Consider the following 12,681-nt stretch of genomic DNA (forward strand, 5'->3'; position numbering starts at 1 on the left):
CTGCACCTCTTCCTAGAGATGCTGCCTGGCCTGCTGCCTTCACCAGCAACTTTGATGTGTGTTGCTTGAATTTCCAGCATCTGCAGAATTCCTGTTGCTTCTGGACTTATTATTTTGGTTCATGTAAGTAGTCAAATGGAAGGTGCTGAAATTGTAGAGCCGTTGCTTGTTGTTGAGCTGTCAGTGGACGTACAATAAATGTTCAGTATCAGCCTTGCCTCCAGAAACACACATGGGTAGCTGACATTTAAATGATAGTGAACACTCAAATAATTTTTAAGGGAATTGAAACACAAAGGTCAGGAATTTTTTGTTCAGAATAAAACATTCATTAGAATTGGGAAATTATGCGAATTACAGGAATTCTGCAATTTTTATTTAAGGTTAAGGATATGCCTAGTGATGTATGGTGATTTGCAGCCCACATCTGGCAACATTTTCAGAATTTCTGTGCCTTTTGAAAGCCCTAAGAAGCCAGTGAGGTACTGGTGCAGAAACCAGGTTTCCAACATATCCATGAAGCCCATTTCTGTGCAATTTAAAATAGACCTCCCCCAACACATAGCAACAACCCCACCAGCCTCCGGGTCCAACATATTATTCTCCGTAACTTCCGCCACCTCCAACGGGATCCCACCACTAAGCACATCTTTCCCTCCCCACCTCTCTCTGCATTCCGCAGGGATCGCTCCCTACACAACTCCCTTGTCCATTCGTCCCCCCCATCCCTCCCCACTGATCTCCCTCCTGGCACTTATCCGTGTAAGCGGAACAAGTGCTACACATGCCCTTACACTTCCTCCCTTACCGCCATTCAGGGCCCCAAACAGTCCTTCCAGGTGAGGCATCACTTCACCTGTGAGTCGACTGGGGTGATATACTGCGTCCGGTGCTCCCGATGTGGCCTTTTATATATTGGTGAGACCCGACGCAGACTGGGAGACCGCTTTGCTGAACATCTACGCTCTGTCCGCCAGAGAAAGCAGGATCTCCCAGTGGCCACACATTTTAATTCCACATCCCATTCCCATTCTGACATGTCTATCCACGGCCTCCTCTACTGTAAAGATGAAGCCACACTCAGGTTGGAGGAACAACACCTTATATTCCGTCTGGGTAGCCTCCAACCTGATGGCATGAACATTGACTTCTCTAACTTCCGCTAGGCCCCACCTCCCCCTCGTACCCCAGCTGTTACTCATTTTTATGCACACATTCTTTCTCTCACTCTCCTTTTTCTCCCTCTGTCCTTCTGAATATACCTCTTGCCCATCCTCTGGGTCACACCCCCCCCCCGTCTTTCTCCCTAGGCCTCCTGTCCCATGATCCTCTCGTATCCCCTTTTGCCTATCACCTGTCCAGCTCTCGGCTCTATCCCTCCCCCTCCTGTCTTCTCCTATCATTTTGCATCTCCCCCTCCCCCTCCAGCTTTCAAATCCCTTACTCACTCTTCCTTCAGTTAGTCCTGACGAAGGGTCTCGGCCTGAAACGTCGACTGCGCCTCTTCCTATAGATGCTGGTTGGCCTGCTGCGTTCACCAGCAACTTTGATGTATGTTGCAACAAGCTTAGCTCCTTTTCAGGCACCCTAAGGTGGTGCCCCCTAATCACATGATCTTTCCACTGATCAGTCTCTTTCTATCTGTGTAATAGCCCTCTTCGCCTGGATCCACTTATTGTTTGCAAGTTTTTCTCCATCCCTTCCCTCTACCTCTTCGCACTGGCTATCTCCCTTCTATCTTTCAGTTCACTTAAAGGCCCTTGACCAGAAATATCGACTGTCCATCTGAGTTCCTTCAGCATCTTGTATGTTGTACCAGACTCCAGCATCTCCACTGTTTTGTGCCTTTTCCAACCATACCTACCACTTTAAACCCATAGGTCTAGCCAACGGTGACAAGTGCTGGCAGCTGAACCTTACCCCAATACGTCTGATGAGTCTCAAAAAGCCATATGAAGAAATGCTCTTTCCTCCATGTATGGTCAGTTTAGTAGTACTGATGCACTTTTAACTTTCTTCATATCAGACCCACAAGCAAAGCATTCATTGGCCTGCTCAGCTGCATTCTTTAAGTGCACCCTTGTAAATTCCAATAAACCTTTGGCTTAAAGAAATCATGAAAATCCTACATGTTTTATTCTGGACACTTTATACAGTGATATGGAGTCATGTGGCATGGAAACAGGCCATTTGGCCCATCATATTTATGCAACTCATCTGTATTCCATTCAATTGAGTGGTATTGCAGCAACAACCTTTCACTCAACATCAGCAAGACCAAAGAGCTGATTGTGGACTTCAGGAAGGGTAAGATGAGGGAACACAAACCAATCATCAGAAAGGGAGAGAGTGAGCAATTTCAAGTTCCTGGATACCAATATCTCTGAGGATCTATAAAAAAAGGCAAGGCAGTAGCTATATTTCATTTGGTGTTAGAGGAGAGTGGTTTGTCAACTAAAACACTCAAAAACTTCTACAAATGTTCTGTGGAGAGTATTCTGACAGGCTGCATCACTGTCTGGCATTGAGGAGGAGGGGTGCCACTGCACAAGATCAAAATAAGTTGCAGAAACTTGTAAAATTAGTCGGCTCTATCATGGGTACGAGCCTCTGTAGTATCCAAGACTTCTTCAAGGAGCAGTGCCTTAGGAAGGTGGCGTCCATCATTAAGGATCCCCATCACCCAGGACACGCCATCTTCACACTGTTACTGTCGGGAAGGAGGTACAGAAGCCTGAAGGTACACACTCAGCAATTCAGGAATGGCTTCTTCCCCTCTGCCATGTGATTTCAAAATGGGCATTGAACCCATGAACTACTTTTTTATTTCTGTTATTTTGCACTACTTATTTTAACTTAGACATATATACTTAATGTAACTCAGTTTTTTCTTTACATTTATCTATCGTGTATTGCATTGTACTGCTGCCATAAAGTTAACACATTTCACGACATATGCCAGTGATATTAAACCTGATTCTGATTAATCCCATCTTCCAACATTTAGCCCATAGCTGTGCAAAATTGGTTCAAGTGCTCATCTTGTTTTGCTGTTGGTGCTTTGTCACTTGGTATGTTCTCTGTTGTTCTGCTAGGCATTGTAAGTGCTGAGCACTTTGGAAGGAAGAATGGAAGATCAGATTGTTATTTAAATGGTAAAAGATTGCAGCATGCTTCTGTGAAGAAGGACTTGGGAGTGCTTATGCATGCAAAAGGTTGATTTGCAAGTGCAGCAGGCTATCAAGAAGACAAATAGAATGTTGGTCTTTATTGCTAGAGGGATTGAATTTAAGAGCAGGGAGGTTATGCTGCAACTGTACAGGGTACTGGTGAAGCAACATCTGGAGTACTGCATGCAGTTCTGGTCTCCTTACTCGAGGAAGAATGTACTGGCTTTGGAGGTGGTGCCAAGTTCACCAGGTTGATTCCAGAATGAGGGGGTTAAATTATGAGGAGAGATTGAGTCGCTTGGGACTATACTCACTGGAATTCAGAAGGATGAGAGGAGATCTGTAGAAACTAGAAAATAATGAAAGGGATTTAAGAGGCAGGAAAGTTGTTCGGGGGAGTAAGTTTAGGACGGAGATGAGGAGGAACTGCTTTTCCCAAAGTGTGGTGAATCTGTGGAATTCTCTGCTCAGTGAAGCAGTGGATGCTACCTCAGTAGATATACAAACGTATCTAAGACAAGGTTGGATAGATTTTTGCATAGTAGGGGAATTGATGGTTATGGGGAAAAGTCAGGTAGGTGGAGATGAGTCAATGGTCAGATCAGCCGTAACCTTATTGAATAGCTCCTATTTCTTATGTTCTTATGTTGGTGTCGGAATCTGTGGTGGCACGTGTGGGCTGCCCCCAGCATATTCTTGAGTGTGTAGGTTGTTATTACAGACAGCACATTTCACTGTATGTTTTGATGTACATGTGATAAATAAATCTGAAAAGTGAGTAATACTAAAGCCATAGATGTGTACATTCTTTTATGGTTGTTTGTGGGTTCTGATTTACACTTAACATTGTTCTTTTGTTTGCTAGATTTACTTTACCTTATGCAGAGTCAGCATTTATGAATTTAAATAGTATTTGTTCTATCTGAATTACCTTTAAGCCCATTTGAAGTATTTGGATCATCAGTGATAAAATGTCGCACTGTTTCTCTGTTTCTGCTTGGAACTGTATCTTAGACCATAGGTACAATTCTGTTAGCTGTGGGCCTTTTCAGAGTTGCACATCAAATCCATGGCTCTGCATTATGAACTGGTTTTATACCATTTATTAAGATGTGTCGTTATTGAATGATAATTACAATTTTACTGATGGAATGTGGTGTGGGTGCAGGGAGAATAAAATGAGATGGGTGAACATGGTGCTTAATGGACTGCATGGACTCAGTGGGATGTCTGTGCTATAAAACTCTGGCATAAGGTTCAATTTTACCTGTCTAAAACATAATGATTAATTGCAAAACTCTGCCATATGATGGAACAGAAGTGGGCATGTTTTTGTTTTTAGCTACAAATACCACAGTTAGTCACCCAGATAGTTGGCAGGTTTTTTTGATTTTTGTGCCACAACATACAGCTGGACCTACCAAGAGGGGGATATTGCTCCTTACTGATCGAGCCCTCCCAGAACATAATTCAGATATGCAAGAACTGACATGTGTATCAGATAGTTTATCTGTAACATTACTTAGTAGCAAGTGTGAGTTTTAACAACATACATACTGAGTTTAAAAAGTTCTCAAATGATTTGGCTAAGTCACTGAGTTGCTGAGATGGATGTGCGTTGGCTCCCTGGTCTATGCTTTGTGGGTTCATTCAAGATTATTTATTGTTATTCTTCAGTACACGAGTGTAATGGAGAATGAAATGATTGTTACTCCAGTTCTGATGCAGCATAAAAAACATAATAAGTATAAAGAACGCAATAAAAACAATATAAAACCAATAAATATAAATATAAAAGTAATCCTTAAAAACACAATGTACAAGTAACGGTTACATACATACAATAGACTGATTGTAAATAGAAATGCTAAGTGATGTATATGTATCCTATATATGATGTATATAGGTGGGGTGGGCTAACAGGTGGAGGTGTTGATCAACCTGATGGCTTGGGGGAAGTAACAGTTTCTGAGTCTAGTTGTCCTTGTGTGGATGCTGCGTAGCCTCATCCATGATGAGAATGGGAGAAACAGTCCACGAGTGGGATGGGTGGGAATCTTCATGTTATTGCTGCCCTTTTTTCATGCACCTTTCTGTATGGGAGGATGTAATTAACCCCAGCAATGTTGGAAAGATTAAAGTGAAGCGCACTAAAATGTCACACTTTGTGCTCCTGGTTACTTCTTGACCTCTGCTGGAAGTGCTTGTGTTTGAACAATGAAACAAGACCTCATTCTGTCAAATAGCCTACTTCAAGACAGGCATGAATTGCTATTACTCGAGAGAGGCTGTTGGCAGAAACGCAACACACCAGCATAAAATTAGTATTTGAAGAAGAAACCAGAGAATGATTTTTAAAAATTGGAAGGGAAACAAACTTATGCAAGTGCAGTATGCTGACGCAGTGCATTCTAAACTTGGATTTGCCCCCATGTTACAGCAATGCACAGTCCATGCATGTGAAGCTGCCTTCTAGAAATGGTGTTATACTCGCATGGCTTCAATGCAAGAGTCTGATTAGCAGTCTTGGAATCTTGCCACCCTAATGGTATTGCTTACCCAGCCGTTTTGCATTGTGGTTATATAACTGTACAAATCAAATTGACAATTTCAGATTTTGTCTGTCATAATATTTATGAATTATTTTCTTAATTTCAAATGAAGTGAGTGATAAAACTTACTGGACAGTTGTATAAAATACAGAAAAAAATCTACATTATATAATACACATGCAAATCTACTCAGATTTCTGCTTTGCTCTAGTTTTTGGCATATAATGAACTTATAACTGTTATTGAGGTATGATTTGTAATATATTCATTTTTCAGGTTTTTAGTATGTTTTTGGAAACCCTGGTTGACTTCATTCATGTCCACAAGGAAGATCTTCAAGACTGGCTGTTTGTTCTGCTCACTCAGCTATTGAAGAAAATGGGTGCAGATTTGCTGGGTTCTGTTCAGGCGAAAGTACAGAAAGCACTTGATACCGCTAGGTCAGTATTATGTGACAAGTGATAATCTTACATTCTGTGTGTTTGTAAATAATATTGATTTTTTTTATATATAGAAGAGCAATTTATCATTTGTCTAGAATTTCTTTTTACTCTCTTGTTAGTGATATTAACACTAAGAAATGAAAGAAGGTAGGCATTCATCGAGTTGAACGAAGACAAAGGCAGGTGAGTTCTTCATTAGTCAGGGCATCAAAGGTTATGGAGTGAAGACAGAAAAATGGGGTTGAGCGGGATGATAAATCAGTCATAATAGAATGGCAGAACGGGTTCGATGAGCAAAATGGCCTAATCCATGCCTCTCTCTCATGAAAACAGCCCAGGTTTGTCCAGCCTCTCCCTTTAGCTCTCCATGTAATCCAGGCAGCATTCTGGTAATCCACTCCTGTATCCTTTCCAAAGCCTCCTCACCCCTCCTGTAATGAGGTGACCAGTACTGCACACACAATACTCCAGTTTTATATAGCTGCAAGTTTGGTTGAGCTTTTACAGCCAGTGCTGCTCAGACTCAGGAGAGCCAGAACAAAACAACATGTGAGTTTTAAAAAAGATACTTGCCCACACCACTATCTATAGACTATTTCACCATTTGAGAGCAAGCACCTGAGAAACCTTGTCTTGTGTTTCTTGCTGAGGGACCAAATGTGGTGGTGTGGAATGCTGTCATTTCATTTCTGGTGCTTTAGTTTGGAACCAGCTTTGATTTTTAACATTGTTTTGGCTGAGGTTTTTAAGTTTCATTAGCCAACATGCAATTTCCCACATAGTACAAATTGAAAGTTGACAATTAAGAAATTCTGGCTTTCGCAAAGCTCTGAAATCAGTTTGAGTGGTTTATATTTCATGGATGCCTCTGGCAAGAAATTGGAAGTATTGGTCATTTAATTTGGAAAACTTAACAAGTCTGGCCTGGGAGTTCACTGTTGTACTTTTGCACGGAGTTTAATCGCAGTGAGGCTTTTTATTGGTCGTGGTCGACCATGGATGTTGTGTCCTAGCTGTCTATGTGATACGCAAGCCAGGGCAGTATGACATGAGAGAAGCTGTTGTCCATGTTGCAGGTTCCCCTTCTCCACGCAGCTGATGAATCCAAAGGAACAGCAGAGACTGATACAGTTTGGCACCAGCGGTATCACATTAGTTGCCAAGCAGCATTGAACTCAACGTTGGACTGCCTTAGGGGATTCAACTCCAGATTTTTCCTTATGGTTTACTCTCAAAGCCTTCCCCATGAGTCGGTATAGCTGCAAGGCAGGGGGAATGAGATCACAGTTTTCCTTCTAGATGAACTGCCAACCACAGCTATCAAACCCCATCTGCCCAAAACAGCAGGTTTTAAGGTGCCTGTAACCCACCTTTCCCTACTCTATCAGTAGAAGTGGTACCACCAGGCTTAGTAGCTAATCCACTTGTGAGGCCGGGAGTTGGACCTGGTTGTTAGAGGCTATTTGAGGCACACAGCATTGGCATTGGGAACTTATCCCCACGACCAGCGCCTGCTCTAACAGCTTTCAGAAACCAAATCATCGTACAAAAGAGGAAATATCCCAGCTGTGTGAGTTGCCAGAGTATTACCTTTTATCAGCAGTGATCAATCGTTTTAATTTCAAAAGTAAACTTCAAATATATACAAAAGAATAAACACAGTGCAAAACATTTTACATTCTAGGTGTCAGGTGGCCATTAGAGACGTAGAGTCCTAAGAACATCACAGCACAGAAACAGGCCTCGACCCTTCCAGTCCGTGCCAAAATATTAATCTGCCTGGACCCAGACCATAGCCCTCCATACCCCTTCCATCCATGTACCTATCCAAACTTCTCTTGAAGATAGAAATCAAAATTGCAAACAACACTTTTGCTGGTAGCTCATTCCACACATTCAGCACCTGCTGAATGATGAGGTTCCCCTTAAACATTTCACCTTTCACTCTTCACCCATGACTTCTAGTTCTTGTCTTGTAAAACCTACACTGTTTTGTCCAGGAAATACAATGTTGGAAAATGCATGGTCATGCACTTTGGTAGTAGAAATAAATATGCAGACTATTTTCTAAATGGGGAGAAGATCCAGGAATCTGAGATGCAGACGGACTTGGGAGTCCTTGTGCAGAACACCTGGAAGGTTAACTTGCAGGTTGAGTCGGTAGTGAGGAAGGCAAATGCCATGTTAGCATTCATTTCAAAACATCTTGAATACAAGAGTAAAGATGTGATGCCGAGGCCTTAAGCCCAGTTTATACTTCTGCGTCAAATGTACGCTGTAGGTACCGTGTGACCTATGCCATACCGTATTCCGTAGGGTGACGTGCACCTCCCCAAAAATGTAACTCACACGTCGCGGCGACACAGACCCCAACAACTGTAAATTGGTCCGCTTGGTAACATCGCATTTCCTCCTACGCATTTCTGGTTGCTTTTCTCCGTCATATCTGTACACTGATACGAAATAAATGGTTGGAGACGATGAAACAGATTGTCAAATCTACCTGCCGACATCCGAAAATATTTGAAATGCATTTCCTCTTCCATGTCTCTCACGAAGAAACTCAACACGGTGGCATAGAAACCCCACTGCCAACTAGCATTTTGGCGGTGAATTGCAGAGCGACGCAGACACAACTACGCATGTTCGCTAGGGCGTAGGGCTACACAAAAGTATAAATCAGGCCTACGGCGTAGCCTGTACGCACAAGTATAAATCAACTTTTATAAGGCACTGGTGAGGCCTCACCTTGAATACTGTGAACAGTTTTGGGCCCTTCATCTATTTCCGTAGTGCCTAGGGGTGACTCGAGTAGCAGCAGTACTCTCAGTGGATGTGATTGAATATTTTCGTTTCAGCCTGATACAGCTAAAAAGTACAACTGCTTCCAAGATCAGTACAGTCAACAAAGATGTCTTAATGTGTTTAAACGAACTATCGCTGCTTAAAACTGACGGAAGCAATACTGATTGTGGACAGAAGCATGGAGGCAGCGAGACTGTAGATCAGGGATACAAGTGCGTTTAAGGAAATAAGGTTTCAAACTCCCAATACCGACTATCTTGCTGGCAAACGTGCAGTCTCTGGTGAATAAAATCGATGATCTGAGAGCTAGGGTGCTGAATCAGAGGCACATTAGGACTGCGTGTGTCCTTTGTTTCATAGAGTCCTGGCTAACCCCTTCTGTACTGGATGCAGCGATTCAGATCGATGGGTTTACTAAACACCGTCAGGATAGATCTATAGGGTCTCTCAAAAGCAGAGGTGGAGGAGTATGCCTCATGATCAACTCTTCTTGTGCACAAATATATCAGTGCTGTCCTAATTCTGCTCACCAGACCTGGAAGATCTAGCAGTTAAGTGCCGTTCTTTTTACCTACTGCGGGAGTTCTCTGGGGTCATTTTGATAGCAGTATACAATCCACCTCAGGCCAATGTCAATCAGGCTGTAGATGATCAGAGCAATGGGATCAACGTGCATGAAACAGCACATCCTAACACCTTCACCATTGTTTTGGGAGATTTTAACCAGGCCAGTCTGAAAAAATCACTAAGCAATTACCAACAACAGATTACTTGCAATACTAGAGGAAACAACACACCGGACCATTGCTACGCCACCATCAAGGATGCCCACCGTGCTATTCCATGCCCTCACTTTGGGAAGTCTGATCACCTGGCTGTACTTCTACTCCCTGAGTATAGGCAGAGAGTGAAGACTGCAGCACCAGTAGTGAAGACCAAGAAGATATGGACAAGGGAAACACAGGAGCGTCTACAGGACTGCTTTGAATCGGTGGACTGGACTGTATTCAGGGATTTATCTTCGAACCTAGATGAGTATGCTGAAGTTGTTACTGACTTCATTAAAACCATAATTTATTTATTTATTTATTATTATTTTGGGTTTTTTTCCTTCTATATTATATATTTTATTGAACTACTGCTGCTAAGTTAACAAATTTCACAACACATGCCGGTGATAATAAACCTGATTTTGATCTTAGAAAAGATATGCTGGCATTGGAGAGGGTCCAGAGGAGATTCACAAGAATGATTCCAGGAATGAAAGGGTTATCATGCGAGGAACGCTTGATGGCTCCGAGTCTGTACTCGCTGGAATTCAGAAGGATAAGGGTGGATCTCATTGAAACCATGTTCCCTTACTATTCAATGCCATTCCACCCACTTTAGACTATAAAACTATATCTATAGGAGCAGAATTAGGCCATTTGGCCAATTGAGTCTGCTGCACCATTTCATGAGGGCTAATGCAATTTTCTTCTTAGCTCCAGTCTCCTGTCTTCTCCCCGTATCCCTTCATGCCTCTGCCTCTGCCTTAAATATACATAAAGACCTGGCCTCCACAGCTGCCGGTGGCATCAAATTCCATAATTTTGCCACTCTCTGTCTAAAGAAATTCCTCCTTATCTCTGTTCTAAAAGGATATCCCTCTATTCTGAAGCTGTGTCCTCTGGTCTTAGACTCTTCCACCACAGGAAACATCCTCTCCACATCCACTCTATCAAGGCCTTTCAACATTCGATAGGTTTCAATGAGGTCACCCCTCATTCTTCTGAATTCCAATGAATACAGGCCAAGAGACGTCAGACATATGATAAGCCTTTCTGACCTGGAATAATTTTCATGAAGCTCCTTTAAACTCTCTCCAGTTTCAGCACATTCTAAGATAAGGACCCAAAACTTTTCGCAGTACTTCAAGTGAGGCCTTACCAGTGCTTAATAAAATCTCAACATTACATTCTTGCTTTTATATTCCAGTCCTCTTGAAATGAATGCTAGCATTGCATTTGTCTTCCTCACTATAGACTCGACCTACAAATTAACCTTTAGGAAATCCTGCACAAGCATTTCCAAGTCCCTTTGAACCGCTGTATTTTTGTATTTTCTCACCATTTCGAAAATAGTCAACCCTTTCATTTCTTCAACCAAAGTGTACGACCATACACTTCCTGAACCTGTAATCCATCTGCCATTTCTTTGCCCATTCTGTGAATGTGTCTAGTCCTTCTGTTGTCTCTCCACTGCCTCAAAACTACCTGCTCTTCCACTTATCTTCATATCATTCGCAAACTTTGCAACAAAGCCATCAGTTCCATCATTCAAATCATTAACATACAACATGTAAAGAATCAGTCCCAACACAGACCCCTCTGGAACACCACTAGTCACCGGCAGCCAACCAGAAATCTTTCCTGTAATACCATGGGCTCATAGCTTTTTAAGCAGCCTCATGTGTGGCACCATGTCAAAGCCCTTCTGAAATTCCAAGTACACAATATCAACCAATTTTCCTTTGTCTGTCCTGCTTGTTATTTCTTCAATGAATTACAACAGATTTGTCAGACAAGATTTTCCCTTGAAACCATGCTGACTGTGACCTATTTTATCATGTGCCTCCAAGTACACTGTGAGTACATCCTTAACGATCGACTCCAATATCTTCTCAACCACTGAGTTCAGACTAACTAGCCTAAGTTTCCATTCTTCTGCCTCTCTCCCTTCTTAAAGGGTGGAGTGACATTTGAAATTTTTCAGTCTTCCACCCATTCCGGAATCTAGAGATTCTTGAAAGTTCATTACTAATGCTTCACAGTCTCTTCAGACTAGCTTCAGAAATCTCAGTTTCCCAAGAACCTTCTCCCTAGTAATGGCAAAAGCATACACTTCATGACCCCATGACACCTGGAACTTCCACCATACTGCTAGTGTCGTCCATAGAGAAAACATTTGCAAAATACTTATACGGTTTGTCCACCATTTCGTTGTCTCCTATTACTACCTCTCCTGCATCGTTTTCCAGCTATCTGATATCCACTCTCACATGTCTTATATACATGATGTATCTGAAGAAACTTTTGATATCCTTTTTGATATTATTGGCTAGCTTACTTTTATATTCCATTTTAACCTTAATTACTTTTTTTAAATGCCTTCTGTTGGTACTAAGATCATAAGATGTAGGAACAGAATTAGGCCATTTGACCCCCAAGTCTGCTGAGCCATTCAATCATGGTTGATCCTTTTTTTCCCCTCCTTAGCCCCACTCCCCGGCCTTTTCGCCATAACCTTTAATGCCGTGTCCAATCAAGAACCTATCATTCTCTGACTTAAATACAGCTATCAACCTGGCCTCCACAGCTGCCTGTGGTAACAAATTCCGCAATTCACCACCCTCTGGTAAATAAAATTTCTCTGCATTTCTGCTTTAAGTGCATGCCCCTCTATCCTGAGGCTGTGCCCTCTAGTCCTAGACTCCCCCAACATGAGAACCATCCTTTCCATATCTCCTCTGTCTAGGCCTTTTAAGATTCGAAAGGTTTCAATAAGATCCCCTCTCATCCTTCTGAATTCCAGCAAGTACAGACCCAAAGCCATCAAACGTTCCTCAGGTGATAACTCTTTCAATCCTGGAATTATCCTTTTCAACCTCCTCTGAACCCTCTCCAATGCCAGCACATCTTTTCTTAGATAAGGAGCCCAAAACTGTTCACA

The 12,681-nt window shown here is 42.3% G+C and overlaps 1 protein-coding gene across 31 annotated transcripts in view; it reads left to right on the forward strand.

Moving 5' to 3' along the window:
* The window catches only part of clasp2 (cytoplasmic linker associated protein 2), a 354,796-nt gene that overhangs the window by 274,688 nt on the left and 67,427 nt on the right, over positions 1-12,681 (forward strand). For all 31 annotated transcript variants that reach the window (XM_063066415.1, XM_063066422.1, XM_063066446.1 and 28 more), the window contains one exon: positions 5,999-6,162. In XM_063066415.1, the coding sequence (XP_062922485.1) occupies positions 5,999-6,162 (164 nt within the window). The remainder of the gene's footprint in view (positions 1-5,998; positions 6,163-12,681) is intronic.

Source organism: Mobula hypostoma, chromosome 1 (assembly GCF_963921235.1).
Source record: "Mobula hypostoma chromosome 1, sMobHyp1.1, whole genome shotgun sequence".
NCBI lineage: Eukaryota > Metazoa > Chordata > Chondrichthyes > Myliobatiformes > Myliobatidae > Mobula > Mobula hypostoma.